This window comes from Megalobrama amblycephala, linkage group LG8 (genome assembly GCF_018812025.1).
Source record: "Megalobrama amblycephala isolate DHTTF-2021 linkage group LG8, ASM1881202v1, whole genome shotgun sequence".
Lineage (NCBI taxonomy): Eukaryota > Metazoa > Chordata > Actinopteri > Cypriniformes > Xenocyprididae > Megalobrama > Megalobrama amblycephala.
Window position 1 is genome coordinate 28,137,964 of NC_063051.1, and position 24,708 is coordinate 28,162,671.

Sequence of the window (24,708 nt, forward strand, 5' to 3'; positions counted from 1 at the left end):
TATCTGCTGACAAAGCGCTTTTTATCTATGCATTTACACAGAACTATACTCAAACTGCGGTCGCTCGTGTAGATAATAATTAATTTCCATATAGTTGTTTACTTGAATGTTTATTAGCGAATTAATAGTTAAATAGTAAATGTTTATATAATTAGTGTTTTAAAAAAGTGAATCTTGTTAAAAGTTACATGCGGTGGCCGAGCATCAACCCGCTGAGTGAACGGCAAAATGCAGACGAGACTAATGATCTGCATAGACAAGAGAGAGAATTAAATTCAGTGCTTTTATTTCCAACATGTGCTCATTCATGGCTCTATTATTTAATTCATGCAAAGTTATATCTTTATTGGGATAGGATGTGACGGATTATCTTGCGTGACTCCGTGAGCTTGTCTCTATTTCTTAGAGACAAGCTGCATAAACTAGCTACATTTCAGGCGTTTATGTAACACATCTAATTTGTGCATTAATGGCTGTTATGTTAAATAAAGTTTACTAATTACAGCAAAGCAGATAAGTATACTTTACCTGTGTACGCCGTTGTCTCGTCTCCCCTCAGATGCGCTGTAATGGCGATCATGCACGCAATTCTCAAAACACCCATAAGATGGCGCCGTTTATCGGTAAATCCGATGTTACAAAACCGATTATGGTAAAATGCTTAAATATCAGGGAAAATATCGGTAAATCGATATATTGGTCAATCTCTACTGAAAATACTTAAATGAAAATCAGAAATGCCTTAACCAAAACAAATGTTTAAGTAATAAATTATGTAAATTGAAATAAAAAATAATACTAAAAAGAAATATTAAAAATAATAAAAATTTAAAAAAGCACAACGAAATGATTAAAACTGAAATAAAAATAAATGAATGCTAAATATAAAAAAAACTAATAAAAATGACAAAAGTACATAAAATTACTCAAATTAAAATGAAAATATAAAAATAAAAGCCAATTCAAAATAGGAATAAATCATCTCATAGTCTATAAATAATATTAAAGTGACAGTGGGTCAGGGACCCTCTAATGCCCTGTTGGCTCTCTCCTGCAGGCGAGGAGGTCCTGTTAGCTTCTCATCAAGCCGTTCTGGGCGCAGGCAGCTGCAGATGGAGGGAGAATTGTCTGACGATGATGCAGACAGCAAGGCCAGCGACCTGAACGAGAACCAGCCGGCTCAAGCGGAATAGAGCACAGCGCCCTCCTGTGGTCATCCAGCCCCACTGCTTCCACCTCTATAAAATGACACCTTGCAGCACCTCATTCTTCTCCTTTAGCTATGTGGGGTCAGCGGTACAGAAAGAGGACCAGTGAGCGATGTGCGCACACACACACACACACTAACACTTCAACATACTCACTCAGACATAAGCTACCCTCAATTTCTATCCCCACCCTACCAAAAGAGCATCAACTCTGCCTTGTTCTTAATACAAGATGCTTCAAGACAGCATACACACACCAATTAGTGTTTTCCTGCAACTGTAGCCTACAAAATACTGCGCTCACAACAGATCACACTAGAAGTACAAGTGCATTTCCAACATCAGAGTTTGCTTTGTGTACATGAATATGCTCATTCATACGAGCGTTAGTTTAATGATGTAAAACCATCAGCTAGCTAAGCAAATGTGACAGATCGGATCTTAGTTGTACAGTGCAGTTCTCCGGATTAACATGTTCTGCAGATTTTGGGTCAATTTGAGATGCATGTGCTGCTCGTTTGCTACAAGCCAACATTTAAAGAAAAAAAAAAATGTCCTGTGGCACTGGACCGGATCTGAAACGGACCAGAAAAGGAAAAAAAAAACTGTGAAAAAGCTGCTCACTTCAGCATCTCATTACCATTTAAACACATTAAATAGTCAAAAGACAAGAAATACGGCAGGTGACTGTGTTAGTGATCGATCTTCATTTAACTCGAGGTCTGTTTTATCTTATTTGGGAGATTCGGCTGACAGATGTGTTTTAAGAATTTGGATCTAACTGCAAATCGCTTTTAACTGCACATTGTAAGAAAAGCCGTACGAGGCCACTTCAACTGGAAAGGAAATATGAAGTATTGTGGATGCAAATGCATGCCAAGATGAAGCATTACACGCCTTTACATACGTAATCTCTTTATGGTTGTTTTCCCCCTATATGTGACAGAATGATGGTACTTCTCAAATCCAGCTGCTCTATTAGATACACTACAAGTGAATATAGCCACCAAAGGAAGTGGATTGAAACTTAAAATAAAGATGATTGAAGCGCTTCAGTTAGGTCCAGACGTCAGTGAGAGATCTCATTCATCAGCGCTGAAAGCAACTGGGAATACTGAACACGATAATTCACAGGCACTTCACTGAATTTTCCTAAACTCAAGAGCATCTTCTTCAAAGACGTCGAGTTTAGCTGTGGATGGGATGCTTTGAACACTAGTAGTATTAAGAGAAACCGTACTAACATGTTTCACTGTTAGCATTTAATGACGTGTTTCTTAAAGTGCCTTAGACACTAATTAGAAAACATCCATGAAAGTATGTCACGTATCCGTAATGAAGAAACGCTAACATGAAGGCAAAACTGGCTGAAGGCAATTGAAATAAAAATGCGATGTAACCCTTTTTTTGTTGTTCTTTTGTATTTTACTGTGCTATGAATCATATCCAGTATATCCAGTCTCCTATCCCTTGTATTCTCATGCAGATCTGAGGGAAATCAGTGTTAATGATGGTTTGATATGAAGAAGACTCTGCCTCTGGCAGCGAGGAGCAAGTGTGATTTCATTTGGTTTAAAGCTTTATCATCCATGATCTAGTTACTATTATTGCAGTTATCATTATTATTGCGATATTATCACTTCTATTATTGGACTGGCTGTTGACAACCAGGCGTTCAACTGCAAATGTCTCTCCTCTTGTTTTTCTCTTGTATACTGTAACTATTTCTAGATGACAGTGAGTTTTGTAAAGGAAAAAATAAAACATTCATTGTAGAAGCAGCATGATTTTTTTCCTGTTTCTGAAGTTGCTCTTCATTTCTTATTGGGAAAAAAAAAAAAAAAAAAGGGTGACGAGTGTTCATTACAGTATCATATGTTACATAGTGGTTAACCGATATGGGATTTTTAATGCTTGCTAACTATACACGTGTGTATGTATATGTGTGTGTATATATATATATGTGTGTGTGTGTGTGTGTGTGTGTATGTGTGTATATATATATATATATATAAAATGTGTGTGCGTGGGTCAAAGACATTTAGAGGTCCACATCAATACAAATTTACAAAATTGATTTTATATAGATAGAAAGCAAGTAAATGCAAGTAAAATGTCTACTTTTAAGGTTCAAATAAGTTTTGGGAGAATAAAATGTCAAAATGATTGTAAAATAATGCTCCATTGTCATTCAGTGTAACATATTTATGTAAAAATTGCAAAAACACATTCTGACCTGTATGTATTAAAATACATAAAAGAATAAGTGAGCATACTAAATTTTATTGCATTTAAATGATTAAAATATTCTTGCTGTAAAATGGGCAAAACCTAGGATAGTGGCAAAGTTTAAAAATGTAAAATTACAAGTAATTAGCATTTGGGGTAATGGCATAAATAGATTTTTTTGTTGACCAGATTGTTTCACTGAATGACATTTTAGTGGGTGTCTTCTGTAAAACATGGCAAAAATATATTCATTTTTTGCTCAGGAAAAAAACAAACAGGACCGATTTTGATGAATTTAAAACAATTCAAAGCTGTATTACTTATTTTGACGCTTGAAAACCCTTTTTTAGGCCTCATTTATACAATGTTGCGCAGAAACCATCCTAAATTTTATATATAATATATATATATAAAATATATAATATATATTGTATATGTATAGATAGATAGGTACAATTTAATGGGTTATTTACTGAATTTCTGAATTTAACAATGTGTATTTATACCTGCTATTCATTTACAGGTAGTCAAGGCTGCTAACTTCAAAATAGCCTAATGAATCGTCCTGGTTGGTATATTGATTGACCATGAATGTTAAAGACTTGTAAAACTAATGCATTCCTCAGTTATGCTAGTAACATCACCACCTCCGCCAATTTTTTTTATTGAATTAATTTTTAGAGCTTGTACTTGAAACAAAAATGACAGCATTTTAATTCCAGAATCAAGACAAAAATAATCTACCCAAATAAGAATTTTTTTCAAGGTGAGCATCAGAGCACCCAATTCAGCATTTTTAGAAAATAAAATAAAGCAATATATAAAATTCCATTTTAAAAGTCTGTCCATCACAACGTCCACAGAGACAACCAGAGACCACACATTTAGCTTGGCCAACAAATAGTTACAGGATGTTACACCGAGCACAAACAGACACCTGACCCGTTGCTTGCAAACTCTGAGCGAATGCCGTCATCTTTGGTGCCATTTCTCATTTTAACACAGTCATAAGATGCAGGTGAGCGATGCCAGACATTTTGAAGGATATCTAGTGAAAGAAGTGGTGATGACACAGGATGAAATGGAACAGAGACATTGAAGGAAGAACTAACTGTCCAGTGAGGTATCGGGGCAGAAGAGACCAGACAGATGTAGTAAGACAAACCCATCAAACACACAAAGGAATCTTCTCCACTCAGAAAACACAAACACAACTAATGGTTAAAAGTGGAGCTCTAAGCAATAGCTTACTTTGCATTGAAGCATTTACAGTCCTGCATAGTTATTCAAACTTACAAACTAAGGCGTTTTATTGAAAGTCTTGGGAGTTCTTGTACTGATATTAAGCAAAACTAAACTGAAAGTTCAAGTAGGCTATAATCTTATAATTTTTCTCTATGAAAAGCTTTCACACATGATTCATTCATCCATAAAAGAATGTTTTTTCTTTCACAAGGTCCAGTGAGATACGCAGCACCAAAGACAGCAAGACATCTGCACGCACAGATCATACATACTGACCTTGAAAGAAAATATATCACATAATATCTATGTATATTTTATATACATACCCATTTTATTCTACTAATACACTTAAACATCATAATATGTCCCTGTCAAAAAATTATAAATAATTTACCCATATGTATTATTAACAGCTACTATTCTAACAGTCTGTAGAAGGAAACGGTTGGACTACCACATCCCTTTAGGAGTTTAACAAAAATCTACTAAGAAAATAAACACGGGAATGCACGTTTCCAGCCGACATTAACTTAAATAGAAATTATGTTGCTTTGTCTCGTACTCCTCTCACGTCTAGCTCTATGTCCACAGTGATTAAGGTCTTGTGTAAACATGTTGACGGACAAAAAAAAAAAAAAAAATTAAAAAGCGCCCGGCTCGCTCCAGTCATCCAGAACACTGATCGATTAAAAGCAGAATGACGTTAATTGAAGAAGGGTAGTTAATGAAGTTCCGTCTGAACGAAAGCGCAGTAGGTGTCCATCCACAATTCGAACTTTTCAGTTGAGATTCTGAGCAGCTGAAAACATCCGTCACCAATGGTGTCGAATTGTACATTCTGGTTCTGGTGGTCAGTGGGTCTTCCTCTTCGTGTCTCCCCCCTGACTTTGGTTTGCATCTGAAGAAAATCAAGACAAACTCTTCGGTCATGGTGCAGTAAAAGGATTTCAGTTCAAAATCTGCATTTCAAATTACAGAACAAATGATCTGTTCCAAACCCTAGAGAGCCGTCAACCTGAGCAACGTTTCTGTTCCAAACCGTAACCGGTGAAAAGGATTCTGGCCTTAGCTTGTGAATTGAGACGGGAGAATAAAAGGTAAGAATACATTTTATTTGATATTTGACAGAAAATTGTTCCTATTAATCTTATTTAAATGTTCATTCATCATTAACTAATACATTACTAAAATCAAGAAGTTGTATTTGTTCCTGCTGGACTTCAGCTAACATGAACTAACAGAGAACAGTTGTATTTTTATTAAAGGTGCCCTAGAATTTAAAAAAAAAAAAGATGTAATACAAGTCTAAGGTGTCCCGTGAATGTGTCTGAAGTTTCAGCTCAAAATACCCCATAGATTTTTTTTAAATTAATTTTTTTAACTGCCAATTTTGGGGCATAATTAGAAATGAGCCGATTCAGGGTGTGTGGCCCTTTAATTCTCGTGCTCCACACCCCAAGAGCTCGCGCTTGCCTTAAACAACATAAAAAAAAGTTCAAACAGCTAATAAAACCCTCAAAATGGATCTTTACAAAGTGTTCGTCATGCAGCGCGTCTAATAGCGTAAGTACAGTGTTTATTTTGATGTTTACATTGATTCTGAATGAGTTTGAGGCTATGCTCCGTGGCTAACAGCTAATGCTACATTGTTGGAAAGATTTATAAAGAATGAAGTTGTGTTTATGCATTATACAGACTGCAAGTGTTTAAAAGTGAAAATAGCGACGGTTCTTGTCTTGTCTCTTAACCACATTTAACAGTACATTAGCAACATGCTAACGAAACATTTAGAAAGACAATTTACAAATATCACTAAAAATATCATGTTATCATGGATCATGTCAGTTATTATTGCTCCATCTGCCATTTTTCGCTATTGTTCTTGCTTGCTTACCTAGTCTGATGATTCAGCTGTGCACAGATCCAGACGTTAATACTGGCTGCCCTTGTGTAATGCCTTGAACATGAGCTGGCATATGCAAATATTGGGGGTGTACATATTAATGATCCCAACTGTTACGTAACAGTCGGTGTTATGTTGAGATTCGCCTGTTCTTCGGAGGTCTTTTAAACAAATGAGATTTATATAAGGAGGAGAAAACAATGGAGTTTGAGACTCACTGTATGTCTTTTCCATGTACTGAACTCTTGTTACTTAACTATGCCGAGGTAAATTCAATTTTTGAATCTAGGGCACCTTTAAATAAACAAAGATTAATAATACTGTAACAAGTGTATTGCTCATTGTTAATATATTAACTAAAGTTAACTTATCTTATTGTGGAATCTTAAAGTGTAACCAAGATTTTTCCTTAAGAAAAACTGACATGTACTGCATCTGAAATATTTCAAAATGAATCAACTGTGAATTGGAATCGAATGAGTCAGTACCCAGCCTTAGTAGAGTCCTTTACACCGAGTCCTAACCAAACGCAATGCCACATGATAAAAGGTATCATTTCCATGTTAAAGGGATAGTTCACCCTAAAATGAAAATCATCCTAGGTGTATATGACTATCTTCTAGAGGTGTCTAAACTTACAATACTCCTACATCCTGCGTCATACATCGCGTCAGGTTACTCATTTGGCGCAAATTGACTTGCATGTTCTGCGTACACTCGTCCGCTGGAAGCTAGATATTTGAATTGATAAAGTTTTAAATATAGATATTTTTCATACAAAAATGCATCGCTTCACTTCAGAAGGCCTTTATTAACCCAGAGTCGTATGGATTACCTTTTTAATGGATGGAAGCTTTATTTTTGGCTTCAAAATGCAGCCCCCCCATTCACAACCATTATAAACCTATGGATATTTTTAAAGGTGCCCTAGAATTAAAAATTGAATTTATCTTGGCATAGTTAAATAACAAGAGTTCAGTACATGGAAATGACATACAGTGAGTCTCAAACACCATTGTTTCCTCCTTATATAAATCTCATTTGTTTAAAAGACCTCCGAAGAACAGGCGAATCTCAACATAACACCGACTGTTACGTAACAGATCATTAATATGTACGCCCCCAATATTAGCATATGCCAGCCCATGTTCAAGCATTAGACAAGGGCAGCCAGTATTAACGTCTGGATCTGTGCACAGCTGAATCAGACTAGGTAAGCAAGCAAGGACAATAGCGAAAAATGGCAGATGGAGCAATAATAACTAATATGATCCGTTATAACATGATATTTTTAGTGATATTTGTAAATTGTCTTTCTAAATGTTTCGTTAGCATGTTGCTAATGTACTGTTAAATGTGGTTAAAGTTACCATCATTTCTTACTGTATTCATGGAGACAAGACTGTCGTTATTTTCATTATTAAACACTTGCAGTCTGTATAATTCATAAACACAACTTCATTCTTTATAAATCTCTCCAACAGTGTGTAACGTTAGCTTTAGCCACAGAGCATAGCCTCAAACTCATTCAGAATCAAATGTAAACATCCAAATAAATACCATACTTACGCGATTAGACATGCTGCATAACAAACACTTTGTAAAGAACAATTTTGAGGGTTATATTAGCTGTGTGAACTTTGTTTATGCTGTTAAAGGCAAGCACGAGCTCCGTGGGCGTGGAGCACGAGCATTTACTCGAGCACGAGCATACTAAATCGGCTCATAGTTAATGATGCCCCAAAATAGGTAGTTAAAAAAATGTATTTAAAAAAATCTTTGGGGTATTTTGAGCTGAAACTTCACAGACACATTCAGGGGACACCTTAGACTTATATTACATCTTTTGAAAAGACGTTCTATGGCACCTTTAAATATATCACTGATTGTGTTCGTCTGAAAGAAGATAAGTCATACACTTTGGATAAACTATCCCTTTAAGTTTTTTGTCCTAACTAGCCATGGCGGCAAAAAGTAATGATTCTGTTTTTAGAAACGGTTTCTATTTTTCTGTGACGTCGCGGCTGGACCAATAACACAAAGTATGGCAATGATCTCAGGTACTGTTTATGTACTTTATTTAATGTTAAAGGCGTTGTGTGTATTTTACAGCCATACTGAAAGCAACAACACACAACTGATCCTTCGCCGGGAGTTTGATTGACAAGTGATCCAACCAATCATAACGCCAAATCTGCCATTTTGTCCGACAAAACAGTCAGGAGTTAGAAGATTAACCTCGGTGGACTTAAACTTGAAAAATGGTGTGTACTGACGTCTTTCTGCATTTTAAACAACATTCCTTCTCATGTTCATTCATGTTTATTTGATGCTATAAATGAACTAGTATGAAGAGACGATCGGTTCACGAACCGCTTGAGCTGAGGCGCTACAGCAATCTGTCACTGTCACGACACAGATCTTCAAAATAAATGAAAGGAAACAAGAACGTTCAAACTTTCATTGTGAACAGAAAAGTGTATTCTATGACAAAATATTTTCAGTAACTATGCATTTTTAATAATGTTAAAAGGTGTAATATTCATGAATTTGAATTTGATTTGATTTATGTACTTTATGTCCATTTCGTTGTGACGGGAGCTTGCCAAAAGAGCCCGCCCACATGCTCTCCTGATTGGCTGCGATTTTTGATAAACTTTATCACATCTCATAGTTACTCCCAATTTCATAGAAACGCTTTTGAGACTGATTTAAATCCAATCTCTGGTTTGAGACGCATTCCAAATTAAACTGGACAAGTGTAAATCCATCTGGTTGTTAAAACCACATGTGGTATATGTATGTGAAAATGTTATTCCTCCCAAAATAGTAAAAAAATAAAAAATAAATAAACATGTGAGAGCATGATTATAGATATGACAGCACTGCTGCAGATACTGTATGGCTCGCCGCAGAGGAGAAGCTGAGTATCTGTTCAGCAAGCCGACGTGCAAACTGCTGCAAATGAAACTGAAAACACAAAGTCATCAGTCAGTGCTGATGCCACTCTGAAGAAGAGGGTTTCAAATCAGTCACATGAGGTCCCTTAGAAGGTAGCTGCCAATGTAGACAGAGATCAGTTCACTAGGTTTTGGAACAGAGCTAATATCGCAATAATGAAACACAAAAGGGGATTGAAACAAGCAAAGGGGAGTAAAGGGAGGGTCAACATCAACAGCCTAAATCTAAGAGAGAGCGACAGTGAGGCGGAGGGTTTTTGCAGCATTTACCTGAGAAAGCAAGCTGCAAGTGAGGAGGTAGAGCAACCTGAGACCCTGGCTGCAGACTCTTAAACAGATCTGGGGGACAGCAGGAAAGAAAGAGGGACACAGTGCACAGCAATCCAGGAGCAAATGAGATGGAAGAAATGCAATCACCAAAACAGGATGTGATGTGGAGAAAGAGGAAGAAAAGAAGGAAAATTGAAAAAACATTAGGGGGAGACAGAAAAACCCTAGCCACATTACATAAACACGGCAAACACGATACACGTGAACACAGAAGCACAGAACACATGAGCGCGGATCCGCTGAGGGTGCGGGCACTCACTCTGGGCCAGGGTGTATCCTGAGTTGGTAGCGGGTGAAGCCCCCATGTTGCTGCAGCCAGGAACTCCAGGGCCTGTGGGGTTGAAGTTGAGGAGCGACGGGAACTGGAAGGGTAAAGAAACAGGCACTAGACCCCCGAGCATCCCAAAACCCAGGGGGAGGGAGGGGGGCACCGAGCCCAAGAGGTTACTTCCTGAAGATGAAGACACCTGAAGGAAAAAAGGGCTTGATTAATGGTTACAAAATACTGGAGAAAAAAGGTTTAGATGTCTGAATGAATTGTTTGGCATCTGAATAAACAAAATTAAAAGTATATTTGCAAAAAAATTCTCACAAACAAAATGATCTTTGGCTAAGCCCCACTTTAGAATTGTCACTGACAAATTCTAACTACTGCCGTCTGTCCATTTTTTCGCTCGTTTCTATTGTAGGTCCTGTGTGTTTGTAAAGTTTTAAAAATTATTTTATGGAAATTATTCACAAATACGGTAAAAAAATCTAAAAATAATTCCAAATCTTTAAATAAGTGCATCATATAGATTAAACTACACAACCATTCAAAACTTCAGTAAGAGTCAGTAAGGTTTTTTTTTTATTTTTAAGAAATTAATACTTTTACTTGGAAAGGATGCACTGAATTGATCAAAAGAAACAGAACTGTATGTAACTATGTAAAATCATTACTATTTGAAATAAATCCTGTTCTTTTAAACTTTCTATTCAAAGAATCCTGAACAAAAAGTATAACTTTCCACAAAAATATTAATCGTTTTAACTGTTTTCATCATTGATAATAAGAAATGCTGAAATTCCACTTTACCATCACAGGAATAAATAACAGTACTACAATATATTAAGATAGAAATCAGATATTTTAATTGTAGCAAGGATTAACAATATTGCTATTTTTACTGTATTTTTGATTAAATAAATACAGCCTTGGTGACGCTTTCAAAAACATAAAAAAAATAATAAATCAAACTTTTAAACAATAATGTATATGTCAACCCTCTGTTCTAAATGCACTTCACTAACATCAATACAGGCTCCTACATTTGCTCCCAGGACAATTTAAATTTAGGGCCGTCAAACGATTAATCGCGATTAATCGTATACAAAATAAAAGTTTGAGTTTGCCTAATATATGTGGGTGTACTGTGTGTAATTATTATGTATATATAAATACACACAAATTAATGTATATATTTAAGAGAAATATGTTATTTATGTACAAAATATTTTTATTTATATATAATATAAATTATATAAAAATATAAATACATATACTTGTAAGTATTTCTCAAATATATACATGAATGTGTTTGTATTTATATATACATAATAATTACACACAGTACACCCACATATATTAGGCAAACTCAAACTTTTATTTTGTATACGATTAATCGCAATTAATCATTTGACAGCCCTATTTAAATTCATTCAAAGATTTAATGTAATTATTTATGTATTGACTTAGATCAGTCAAAGAAACTGACTCAAAATACTTTCACAGTTCCACAATGAATGTTCATTACATAAGTAACATTTCAGTTGTTTACTTGTTTACTACACTAAAGTTAGTTCTAATTACTGTAAAAAAAATAAATAAAAAAAAAGTCTGCATAAATTCTAAGTCACCATCTATTATTGTTAATCAATTATGCTGAAATTTAATTTCTTTAAAGAAAAATGTCAGATGAAACACTTTGCAATGTCACAATAATTCCAATATCACATCAATAATATTCCATTTTTTACATTTTAAAAGCAGCTTAAAAAAAAGGTACAATAAGAAAATAAAGACTTAAAGCATAGTACTAACAATGCCAAAGTAATAGATTTCATTCTCAGGGAACACATACTGATCTACTAAGCAACCAACTACTGAAGTCACTTTGCATAAAAACGCTACCACTTAAAGTTAGCAACTGCAGAAACAGGTTTAGCATGACTCGACATTTTGTATGCGCAAGTTTGGAGTGATAGAGGCTGCTGGACTCACCTGTGACAGATGAGAGGAGACAGGAGGAGAGGGCAGGGTCATGGCTGATGCCCGACTCGTTGAAGACTTGGCACTCTGACTAGTCCCTCCCACTGGCCTCTGCCGCTGGCTGTGATTGGCTGGTACTGCTGAAGGGGAGGGGCTACTATTCTGGCACCCTGCAGACATAGGTGTGGCCATCGAGGTGGAGATGGTGTTGTTTGCTCCACTGCCAGGCGAACTGGTGGATTTGTGTCCACCTGCAAAACTGTAACTGGCTTGTCCCGATTTGACTCCAGATGCGATTCCAGTTCCTTGTGCGGTAAACGGCGGCCTAAAGGCCGGGCTCTTAGGGCTGTACTGGTGCGAGCTGGGGATAATTTGAGGTCTGGGGTGGGCAAGGGAGGGAGTTGATGAAGGAGAGGGTGAGGATGAAGGAGGAGGTGTAGGAGCAGGGGGTCGTGGTGTGAGTTTGATGATGGGAGAGCTGCTACTGTGGGAAGACTTAGTAAGCGTGGCCTGCATGGGCGTGATGAAGTTTGACTGGTTGTGTGGGATAGAGGTTGTCTTGGTCTGTGACAGCAGGGTAGAAGGAGAGGAAGGAGTAGGAGGGGGGGACTGCTGAGGGCTCATCTGTGAAGGATGAGCATTCACACGAGGCTGTTGGGAAACCACGGTACCGCCACCAGTACCGGATTTGTTAGCGCAGTTTTTCGCTTGTCCACCAGGAGGCGGAGTCTGAACCAGCTTCACTCCCATTGTCCCAAATGGCCTCTGCTGAGGAGGCAAGAGGGGCGAGGCGGTAGGGGGTGGACGGGGTTTTGCAGACTGTGCTGTGTTCATTCCTGAAATGCCAACTCTGTGAGTTGGTGTTCCTAAGTGTCTCTGCACAGGCCCGCCATCCTTTAGCATCCCAAAGGTCTCGCCTCGCACGGAAGCTGAAGGAGATGCGGTGAGAGGAGTGGAGAGGGAAGGAGAGGTAGATAGACTGCTCATATTCGCCAGAGAGATACCAGAAGGCTCCATTTTTCCTGGAAGGGTGGAATGTGACAGAGGAGAAGAGTAGTGGCCGACTCCAGTTGAGGATCCAGGGACACTGGGAGAAGAGGCGGCGGGAACGCCGTTGTTTGGCGTCAGGCCCTTGGCAGCATTACTGAGGAGAGCGAGAGCCTGGGAAATGGAGTCCAGAGAGTTTGCCGCCAGATCCTCATCCAGTGAATCCGAGAGGCAGATGGGTTCAGAGGGAGAGGATGGCGGTCTGCACCCTGGGGCAGGTAAGGCAGGAGAGGCAGAGGTGGATCCAACACCTGGAGCAGGTCTCTGTGTCCAGCCCACATCCTGGAGCAGATCATGGGTAGAACGACAGAAAATACAGAGCTTAGAAATCTCATCATAGTCAACAGGAGGACATATAAAACTATTGAATTTGAGTGTATGGACATAATGATGTAGTTCAGTTTTATACCGTAATTTTGGCAGCTTTTGGGGGTGGAACAATTCTTTTCTTGCCACTGTTGGAAAAACAATTCACCAATCACAATGTTGCATTAAAAAAATAATCAACAATATTGGAGTAGTTTAAAGGATTAGTCCTCTTTTAAATAAAATTTTCCTGATAATTTACTCACCCCCATGTCATCCGAGATGTTCATGTCTTTCTTTCTTCAGTCGAAAAGAAATTAAGGTTTTTTATGAAAACATTCTAGGATTTTTCTCCTTATAGTGGACTTCAATGGCCTCCAGACGGTTGAAGGTCAAAATTACAGTTTCAGTGCAGCTTCAAAGGGCTTTAAACGATACCAGACGAGGAATAAGGGTCTTATCTAGCGAAACAATCGTCATTTTCAAAAGAAATACAACTGTATATGCTTTATAAACACAAATTATCACCTTGCACGTGCTTCCGCATTCTCCAAAATGCTTATGCTGTATGTCCTACGCTTTCCCTATTCTACTTATGGAACGAACGTGGCGCTAGTTTCATTTTTTTCCGTAAGAGAATAGGGAAGGAGTAGGACATACAGCGTAAGCGTTTTGAGGAATACAGAAAGCGGAAGCATGTGCAAGCCATTAATTTGTGTTTATAAAGCATATACAGTTGAAAATGTATTCCTCGTCTGGTATCGTTTAAAGCTGCACTGAAACTGTAATTTTGACCTTCAACCGTTTGGAGGCCATTGAAGTCCACTATAAAGGAGAATAATCCTGGAATGTTTTCATCAAAAACCTTAATTTCTTTTCGACTGACGAAAGAAAGACATGAACATCTTGGATGACATGGGGGTGAGTAAATTTATCAGAAAAGTTTTATTTAAAAGTGGACTAATCCTTTAAAGGCCCAACCACACCAAGACAAATATTTGGTGTGATAAACACTGCAATTTGAATGTTAATGCATCTGTTCAGACCATCACAAACTCTTGCATGCTGCAAATGCGACTTATTACCAGTCCATACAAAACTTTTTTTTATCTCTTATCCACTCCATCGCACTGCAAATAAAACTGGCCAAACAAGAGATGCACTTTTGGTCACATCAGCCACTGCTGTAACATGACTTGGTGGTAGAGGTCTGCATTCTCATAAGACCCAACACAACTGAGTGCAGCATGGGATAACTTTTGAATTGCCGAGCGTGGGTGTGGGAAGGAAGAAACAGACATGCGCACGGGAAGCGAGAGAAAGAAATGACTTGTGGGAAAAATATACATATCTAAAAATAAAAGTAACTCCAATTTATTTCAGGTTTTAAGGTACATTCATCTATTGCGCAACAAAAATAAAAGATTTACAGGTGCAGAGTTGGACGTTCTCAGTGTTTTTCGTTCTCAGTCTTGCAGGAGCTCAATCCTATGCAGACCTCTACTTGGTGGAGCTCAGGAACAGCCTATTTTGCCAAGCAAAAGTGAGTTGCAGAGGCCGTCTTTCTGTTGTTTCTTTCTGAACAGCTGTTTGAAGATATTTAAATACTGTTTGACTTCCTTTCTTCTCCATGACAAGCGTGTGTCAGAAAGTTGAGCAGTGCTTTTTTAAATTTTTTTATAAGCACCACCTACTGTCAGAGAGTAAATATGCATTTTCATTTAGCCCGTCTGCCATTTTTGCTTTGGACAGAAAACTCAGATGCAAAAATTGGACAGATCTTTAATGCCGAACATTAGTTTTGATGTGAACAGGCCTTAAAACACAGACTCTCCATGTAATCCCATGAAGCCTATTTTAGCACCATTAGGATAATTTTTGTATTTAGACACTAATTTCACAACAGCCAAGCACATTTGCCCTCAAACCAACACTGCCATAGAAAAGCACCAATTTAAGTTCAAGGGATGTCCCTTTGGACTAAGATGAGGTTAAATGTGTTGTCCTCTAGGCAAGAAGACATGAGAGACCACTCACACACCCTATTTATATTTCAGGATGTCTGCCATCAACTGAAATTAGAAGAATATCTATAACATGGGGTGCTAGAAATACAACTTCAACAAATCAGTAGAAATCTTTGTTTTTTCAAGGGGTAAATTGGGACATATTTTATCTCATTTTGCAGCAAATCATTCAGATTTTTATAAACCAACCAGGAAAAAGAAAGTGAGATATATGCCCTTTATATAAGTCATGTAAAAAAAAATTCAAGTTTCCTGGATTAAAGCGGCGACAGCTTATTCAGTCACCTAACTGACTCTACTCCCCGCAATGTATGTTCTCTTTAGTGATTGCAAACAGTGTGAATATACACTTGGTTGCACTTTGGTCAACCAAGGTTGTTTTATAAATAAAATTAAACTTGAAACATAAACTTGAATATACATGAAAAGGTTGATCTACTCACAGGCCAGTGAGATGACCATGTACCGCACGACTCTCCTTAAAAAGCATCCTGAAAAAGACGGAAAGTTTTAAATTACATGGTATTTTTCCAGCAGAAGGTAACGCCAGCACAGTCAGACACACACCTGGTCTGCATCCAGCCTTTGGGCCAGAGGGGCTTGACTTCATTCTCCATGAAGGCTTTCAGATAGTCCTCCACAGACAGAGAGCACTGCTCTAGTTCATAACAGCTCAGCTTCACACGCACCAGGTTACACAACAGAGTCCTGGGAAAACCAAGACACATATGTACGTTTATGGGATAACCCTCAATTTCTGCCATTGGCAGCCAATTAGTGGCATTTAAAAAAAAAAAAAAAAACTGATGTGCGATCTGCTTCAATATTAATGATTTTAACTTGTGAAAGTCCAAACCTGAGTTTGTCATCCCATATGAACTTCTTCCGTGGTCCCATCACCCTCTTTCCTGGTTTCTCTTCATCATCATCCTCAGATCCATTCTTCTCTCCATCTTCTATTTGTTGCCTGTAATACACACAGTGAACCTCATTTAAATTCTCTATATATCTGCGTCATCCATTTGCCCTTCTTCACAGTCTCTTCCGCAAATCTAAACAAGCAGATCATGAAAGCAGGAAGGAACTTGGGAAAGATTACTACTTACTTAGCAGCAGCTTTTGCCATGCAATCCATGTTATATCTGGCGATCTGCTCTGGCATCACGCTGCACACAGCCAGTTTGAGCTTCAGCAAGGGTGTGCGCAGCCGGTCATCCTGCGGAAGAGGAAAACACAGACACATTAGTGAGATTTAAGTTGTATCCATTGTTGGGGATGTTACTTCGGAACTATAGGCTACCTTACAGTCTTTCTGCTACAAACTACTCGTAAATTAAAGTAGTTAAACTAGTCAAGCTACTTTTTTGTAAAATTATTGCACTGCTAGATAGTAACAAGTGTCCAACTACACTGAAGTGGTTTAAGGGGGCACACATTTAGTCTTGGCAAATGGTCCCGAGTGCGTTCACGACAGTCTGGAGCATTTTTTTCCACACTATTTTCACACATTTTTTTTTTTATAACAGAGAGGGAGGACGTGTGTGTTGTCCATCAAAATGGTACTTGTGCTTATCCTGGATGCTGCAATCTATATAAAAATTAAGATTTCGTTCACTTCTGCAATTTCAATCGGGAAGATTGACTTTTCAAAGATTCCCAATGTTTGAGCTCCCGCACATACATCATGCAACAGGAAGCTCGTGCTCCAGACCGTCTTGAATGCACTCATGACATTTGTCGAGGCTGTATTTTTATCCTAAAAATCATGTTCAGATTCTTGCACAGACCAATCGTTTTGCATCATACGACCTCAATGTATCGTCAGGAGCCACAGGTATTAATTTTGTTTTGCCTGTTTTTTGACTCCCAAAGTGACGGTAGCCATTGACATGCATTATATGAATCATCAAGGACCACGGCTAAAAATCTTCTTCAGTTCTACTGAAGAAAAAAAAAAGACACCTACATCTTAGATGGCCTAAGGGTGAGTAAATTAACAGCAAATTTTCATTTTTAGGTGAACTATCCCTTTAAGGCCCTGACACACCAAGCCTAAGGTCGGTTGGCCCAGTTTTTGTGGTGTTCCGCACCGTCGGCACTAGTCGGACCTCGTTGGTGGGTTTTTGGCCGACTGAGCATGTTGAATCGGTGTCAGCGCAGTCAGTGAGAGAGGGCGCTCTGATTGGCTGTTCAGTTTAGCGAACGAATCAGGCCCTATCCCAAATTGCACACTTCAAATGCACTTACAGTCTTGTGGATTTACAATGGCTGCCCAAGAGACTGTATGGTGTCCCATTTGTCATTTTAGGCTTCAGAAGGGTGCTCGTGAGCGCCCCCTTTGTGGTTGATATGCACCCTCAATGTGCACTTTTGCCAAGCCCGCACTGAAGCCAGCTGACTTCTTCCCGACAGTCAAAGCGGTGTAATGTCACAAAAGTGCGGACTCATAGGATAACCGCAAGTGTTTAGGGGCCTCAGAGAACGAGAATAAAAGCCAAAGTGATGAAAGTGAGCAAAGTCAAAACGGCACAGACAGAAGGGTGTTCTAATTTTTACGTCATCTTACCTAAGCATTCCAATATGCAAATATTTTCATAACAATATGAGCCACCTGGAAGAAAATTATCAGCATGATTGATATTCAAAATGGTAAGCAAGCACTGCTTTGTATATCTGCAGTCCTAGATTCCGTTTTCCCTTTTTGAATGGCGAATATATACTATTTATACCTGCTGATATAGACAGTCATTTCCTTACATGCAGATGCAGAACGCATGTGCTAGTTGACAGTCGAATGTAGTCCTTTTGGTGTGTTCAAGCGCAGCCTTTTGTCGGAGACGCAGCCAACACAAAGCGACAACACAGTCGGCTTCCCTCGCTGCTAGTTCTTTTACGTCGACTTGGTGCGTCATGGCCTTTAGCTACTCCAACACTACTTGTATCATTATTGTTTGTGAGAAAGCAACAAATACCATTCTGGTTTTTGTGTAAAATCTCAATACCCTCTTTAGGTAGGGGAAAGCATAGTATAGTCCTTCACCTGTATGTTGAGGCTGAGTTTCTTGAGTCGTTTGAGTAGCGCTTCCTTGTTACAGGGCACAAAGGCCTCCAGGTGAGAGTAGACCTCGGAACGCACGTTTGCGGGTTGCTCCTGAACCTGCAGCTCAATACTGAACGAGAAGAAAATGTTCAACAACAAGAAACAATAGACTTCTGTGGATGAGAACAAGCTGAGATTTTACTTACTCCAGCAAGATATTATTCATATCCAGAGTGAAGAATTTCTTTCGGCCTTCTTGATCAAATTGCCTCGATGCCTGAGTAAAAAAAATAAATAAAACATATCAAGTTAGGCAGGAAAATGGTATTACTGTCAGAACATGAAGTCCCTGAAGTGTTTTTAAAATGAGAAGTGGATTTGTGGGCGGATTATTTGCTCTCTGTACCTCTATGCATTTACCTCCAGTGAAAACATTTAATGCATAACATTTTAAATTTAGATGTAATGCAGATTATATAACTGGCAGCTATGTCAAAAAAAAAAAAAAAAAAAAATATATATATATATATATATATATATATATATATATATATATATATATATATATATATATATATATATATATATATATATATATATATATATATATATATATATTCAGTTCCCTTTATTCTATAAATTTATCTGATCTTACAAAACAGGCTGGGATGGACTTTAAACTTCTAATGGCTTTAAAGAGGTAATTTCATACATTTTCCCATTCAGGCCTACTAGAAAAAGCAATCATTTCTAAGACTTCTATGTACACACTCCTACATGGGAGGGTGGGTTTGCAATATAGTTTGCCACATCCTTCAATAGCAGTCTCTCTGCAAATCCTACATTACAATGTGAGAGATTCACAAAACAGGCTGTGCTGAAATGTGCCACTAAAACTGACAAGATCAGACTGAAATCATAAGGGATCTTGTTAAAAATACACTTCAGTCGCCTAACATTAGAGACATACACTGCGTTTTTTCAGCGTGGATTTTTTTGTGGACTGAGGATGGATTTTTGTGCCTCAGTATGGTTTTGACTTTTCATATGACACCGTTTAACTGAAACGAGGGCCGTAGAAAAACAACCAAAACGGGACTCACAGCTCGTAGGTCTTCTATGCGCTTGATCAAGGGGGCTGGAAGTCCATCGGGGAGAGGTGGAAAAGAGATGAGACTGGCCTGCCCTCGATTCAGTCCCCCTCCTCCAATCTTGTGCACAGATGATGAACCCAACCCAACCTGACCGTTCTCCCTGCCTGATGGGGGCATCTGAGGCCCTGCATCCAAAAAACTAAAGTCCAGGTCACGCATGATATCCTGAAGCTCGCTTTCATTGGCTGAATTAAGCAATGTCATCATAGCGGGGTCGGCCGTCAAGTCGGCTAGCGAAAGGTCACTGTTGTTGGCGTTGCCGTGGAGGTGGGAGTTCTGCAGTAGGTTGTTGGAGTTGGGAGTGCTGGTGAGACCAGGGCCCAAGTGAGACGCGCTGGCATCCCGTTTCCGCATCTCTTCCTTCTCTCGTGTGAAACGGCGGAGCATTGCAGCCAGACAGAGCGAATCCTTCATCAGTTTCTTCCTCTTCTTCTTCTCGGGACGATGAAGGCTTAGACCAGACACTCTGTAAGGAAATATACGGTAAAAAAAAAAAAAAACTGCATTCATAATAATAAACTTCAGTCTACAAATGGCTTACTTGGAAATCAAACACTTTACCTTTAAGAAAACTAATGTGACCTGATTTATACAAGCAGTTGTTTTATAAAACTACTTTTTGTTTTAGTTCCAGATTTACAAAAGCACTTTTTCCTCACCCTTGTTTGGCTACTTTGTTCTTTCTGGGTTTTTTCTCCTCTAAACTGGTTCCATCTTTCTTCTTCCTTCTTTTTATCAGTGGTTCCTCTCCATCTCTCATCTACAATCAGAAAACAATCATCAATCCTACACACATCAAAAATGGGGTCTTATGAAAAACAAACTCTTACACCACATCTACTGGACGCAACTAGAAGCTGTCCACACCGGACACAACAAAGCGATCATTGCAATCCACTAGTCATTTGTATTGGAAGTAGCGCGAGCACTTGAAGTACATCAAAAGTAGAATGGGGCATCAGTTTACAATTGGGAATTTGTCATGTCGCATCCAGTGTAGACAGCATTGCTGATTATAATGGGTTCTATTTGCTTTTGTTGCGTTGCGCAGCACACATCCGGTGTAGACCGTGTAAAAATGATATTCACCCAAAAATTTAAAATTCTGTCATCACTCACCCTGTCACTTCATATCAATAGAACCAAAACTTTAGCCAAAAATGTTAAATGTTTATAGTCTTCAGAAGATACACAACCTTTATGTGATTAACTGAATTTAGTTTTTTTTGGGTTCAGATTTATTTTTAGATTTTAGATTTAATTTAGACTTTTATTTACACTTAAATGATCAGAACAAACCTCATTGGTTCTCGTGCATCAAGCAAGCACGATTGGGCTTCTGTCTTTATCATATTTAATGCGGTCTATGTATGTGCACAACGATTACACAAGAATATAAGCCTACATTAAATCTGTGCATCATTTAAAGCAACCATGTCTTTTCAAAAGACTTGTATTAAAATGCTTGTTTTTGAAGAGTTGAGTTTTGCATGCATGGAGAGGTAGCAATCTCTCAGGTTTCATTAAAAATATCTTAATTTGTATTTGAAAGATGAATGAAAGTGGTTTGGAACAACATGAGAATGAGTAAATTGACAATTTTAATTTTTGGGTGAACTGTTTCTTTAACAGGTCTATATAAAATGAAGTGGCCCTGCTTTCAAATGGTAATAACATCCATCTGTGGTGATTTGATCACAGGTGGTCAGTTGAGACAGATATTATAAATAGAGGTGTAAATGGAGTCCAAATTGTTTTGTGATCTGATCACTCAAACCGCATTTGAAGGTAGTCGAATGTGACCAAGGGTTTTTGCTCCTTAATCTGATAAAACCAGATGTAAACGACAATCTGTCTCAACTGACCACTTCTGATCGGATCACCCGACACGGATATTTATAACCAGTTGCACAAAGGGTCACTTGGCAAAAACGATGGAAACTCACCCTGGATTTTACATCTTTCCCCCCGTCCTCTCCCTCAGATTCAGAGGCAGCTCTGAACTGCAAAGTACCCGTATTAATGTAGAATCCGCCAAGCTTGGTGGTCAGGGAGGCTGGTACAAGCTCATCATACTGACAGGAAGAAGACACAGTGATTTACAGATGTGTTAGTCTGTTTGTTGGCTGAGGTTAGGTCAAAGTTGAAGGTCGCTATGATGTCAGAACATGCAACAAACGACTCCAAAACCACACATTTCAAATCTTATCGATAACATAAATCTAAATATATCTATCCATCACTGACATGAATATGAAAAACACCCTTAAGTTCAGAGAGCAATGAGGCAGAGTTGGTAAACAGCATGTTAAATGCCAATCGATCATCTCCATAGTGATGTCTGTCTGTTGCCATGGCAAGTGCCCACTCACAGCTTCCGAGTTGTCTATGAAGGGGTCACTCTCATCATAGCCGAAGCCAATGTCAATCAAATCCTGCATCCGATCTTTCCGCCTCTTTTTCCCTGCGTTACCCTGTAAGGACGTCAGCGGTAGCGGCAACGTGACATTTGGCATTTGAGTGCCCACACATTTTAAAATGCAACTTAAAATCATAGAGCAATACTTACATATTTGCTTTCAAACTTTTTGGCCAGTGCCTCGACCTCCAGACGTTCTTTCTCGTCATCATTAAAGGGATCGTTCGGGTCCAGGGAAGACTTAGAACTTGGTGGATTCTTCTTGGCCTGTGGAGGGAAAACGTGTGAGCCAAATTAATCCAACAAGTTTGGACATTTTTCCAGTTCGGATTAGTGGATCAGCATTTGTACAATATATTCTGTATCAATATCATTCTTTATTACGCTGTTATTTTTCCATTTACACTAAAAGGAATAGTTTTGATTCCCATCGACTTCCATTGTATTTTTTGTGCATTAAACAACACTATTTTATAAAGAAACTATATGATTATCAATATTCATTTTGGCGTGGACTATCCCGTTAGGCCCATTCACAACAAGCACATTAACTTTAAAGTTTTAATAATCATTCTAACTCTATGAGAATAGAGAAGTCCACACCACAACGATAATGACACAGAGAAATGGAATTGCTTTCAGGACAATGAACAATAAAGAGTGACGGCCAATCAGAGTCCACCAGACTTTAAAGAGCTCAAGCAATTAAAGTGGCAGATGGTACAATTGCGACGCACACTTACAAAAAAAAGATTCTATTTGAACTGGTGTTGCTGTTGACTCCACTTTCATGTTGCGTAGCAGAAGTATTAAAATTTATATTATTAATAGAAACTTAAAATGCTGGTCATGTGATCTCAATATGGTGGCACCCATGAGGTGGTGACCCACTTCATGTAGAACAAAACAGCTATTTCTAGAAGACCTTATCGCGAGTCATTTTAATTATATTTCTCAAAAGTGGCGTTCATTTATTAATTCATTTACAAAACTTTTTTAATTAGCAAAAAAAATGACTTGACATATGTCAAAGACCAGGTTTACAAAGCAACATGAACAGCACTTGAATTAAGTTATCAGCAATTCAGCTCTCATTCAACTCCATTTGGGCGCAGAGGGGCCTGAGGGCCACAAAGGTCACATACTCAACAAAGTGCTCCAAAGTTTATAAGTAGAAAGTATAGAGACACTTCATAAAAATTAATCGCGCTTCACACTCGCTCATAGCATATGTTACACTTGCCATTAAGACGAAGATCCCCTGAAGAGGACTTTATTTTTAACTCCTCAGCTAACAGGCTAATGCATAAGCAAACTCAGCAAAAAACAAACAAGAGGTGTCTTTATAATAACAAGCAAAGGTTCGCCCGCATAATCTCTTTTCTAAAGTGGTCCGGATAGTTATTGTACCTGTTGAGACTGGATGAGCTCGCTGTAGTTAAACTCGGCCGAACACTGCTCGTTTGGCTCGGACAGACACAGGTTGAGGCGTACTGTCTTTCCTTTGGGCTCTTCGCTGTCTCTCTTCCCGATCAAAGCCCCGCGGTCACCCGCTGTCGTCACCCCGGTCCCCATCATCTTCATCCTGCCCTCTCTGTCAAAACTCATCTCGGCGGCTCCGTCCTCCTCCAGCCGCCGTCTCCTGCCCTCCGCGCCCGGACCACCGGCCAGGGCCGACAAGGTGACAAACTGCACTTTTCTCGGTTCGGCCATTTGGATGTTCAGTGCTCTTGGACACTCACTCACTCACTCACTCACTCTCAGTGGCGGGGCTTGACTTCGCCAAACAACTTGATTTAAAGAGCTTCAAGCCGGATGGAAAGGGCGCTCGGAGGCTGTAGTGATGCTAGAGTCCCCTCCACACCTCACGGGATGCGCATGGGAAGGGATGGCCGGGTGAAAGTTGATTTTGGAGGCGCAAGCATCCTCGGTCGCTACGCTCGGGGGACTCAGGAGCTCCGAACAGCCATCTTAGATGAGAGAGAGTAAATAAAAGAGTGGAGACGAGCGAACTGAGCCTGCGCGCACACGGACACCGGAAACGGCGTGCGCGACGGAGAGGTCGCGGTGGCCAATCAGAGGACGCCGACGGCAGCAGCTCGTCCAATCAGAGGCGGGCCTACAGGCAACAGACGCTCTAATGAGCAATTAGAGATGTTACAGTGGACAAAAAGGATTCCCCTTGAAATTGAACTAATGTGGATATAATAGAGAAGTGTTTTTCAATGGATTGTGGTTCACGATGTTTCATAAGTGCGCGACTTATATGTTAAGAGGTTCTGTTGTTTTGGATTTAAGATTTAAATAGCCCAGAAGTCTTTAAATATAATAAAATGGTAACACTTTACATTAAGGTCCCATTAGTTAACGTTAATGCATTTAATAATATAAAACAATAAACTATACATTTGTTACAATATGTATTAATCTTTGTTAATGCTAGTTAATAAAGGTCCATTAAATAATATTAAGAGATACAACTTTTGACTTTAATAATTAGTAGATGTCTAAATATTCAAACTAAGATTAATAAATTCTTTAATTTTTCAATGTTAATGTTAAATAATGTAGGTAACTTATGTTTTATAA

The 24,708-nt window shown here is 38.7% G+C and overlaps 2 protein-coding genes across 7 annotated transcripts in view; one reads left to right on the top strand and one right to left on the bottom strand.

Moving 5' to 3' along the window:
* Positions 1-2,989, top strand: part of myh10 (myosin, heavy chain 10, non-muscle) — a 72,866-nt gene extending 69,877 nt beyond the window's left edge. For all 4 annotated transcript variants that reach the window (XM_048200339.1, XM_048200341.1, XM_048200342.1 and 1 more), the window contains one exon: positions 1,058-2,989. In XM_048200339.1, coding sequence (XP_048056296.1) covers positions 1,058-1,193 — 136 coding nt within the window. In that variant the 3' untranslated portion in view covers positions 1,194-2,989. The remainder of the gene's footprint in view (positions 1-1,057) is intronic.
* Positions 2,990-4,063: 1,074 nt separating this feature from the next.
* On the bottom strand, positions 4,064-24,271 carry ubn2a (ubinuclein 2a). 3 transcript variants are annotated; one of them, XM_048200343.1, is made up of 17 exons: positions 23,530-24,266; positions 22,270-22,386; positions 22,073-22,174; positions 21,647-21,775; positions 20,360-20,460; positions 19,650-20,166; positions 18,753-18,823; positions 18,547-18,676; positions 16,613-16,722; positions 16,363-16,473; positions 16,074-16,214; positions 15,950-15,997; positions 13,583-13,628; positions 12,139-13,455; positions 10,135-10,342; positions 9,816-9,884; positions 4,064-5,580 (listed from the first exon to the last, which is right to left on the bottom strand). In XM_048200343.1, the coding sequence occupies exons 1-17, from the start codon at positions 23,830-23,832 to the stop codon at positions 5,534-5,536; spliced, it is 3,567 nt and encodes a 1,188-aa protein (XP_048056300.1). In that variant the 5' UTR covers positions 23,833-24,266; the 3' UTR covers positions 4,064-5,533. The 3 variants fall into 3 exon arrangements, with proteins under 3 accessions (XP_048056300.1, XP_048056302.1, XP_048056301.1); XM_048200345.1 differs by lacking the exon at positions 22,073-22,174 and having other exon boundaries at positions 23,530-24,271; XM_048200344.1 differs by lacking the exon at positions 9,816-9,884 and having other exon boundaries at positions 23,530-24,262.
* Positions 24,272-24,708: the final 437 nt, after the last annotated feature.

What these genes read in the sequence shown, in the direction of transcription:
- ubn2a (XM_048200343.1), bottom strand. Translation starts at nt 23,832, where the DNA reads ATGGCCGAACCGAGAAAAGTGCAGTTTGTCACCTTGTCGGCCCTGGCC. An exon ending in AACAAAGTAGCCAAACAAGG is followed by an intron (nt 20,167 to 20,359) that starts GTGAGGAAAAAG and finishes ATTTCCTTACAG; the next exon opens with AGTGTCTGGTCTAAGCCTTC. An exon ending in AACTCAGCCTCAACATACAG is followed by an intron (nt 16,723 to 18,546) that starts GTGAAGGACTAT and finishes CCTCTTCCGCAG; the next exon opens with GATGACCGGCTGCGCACACC.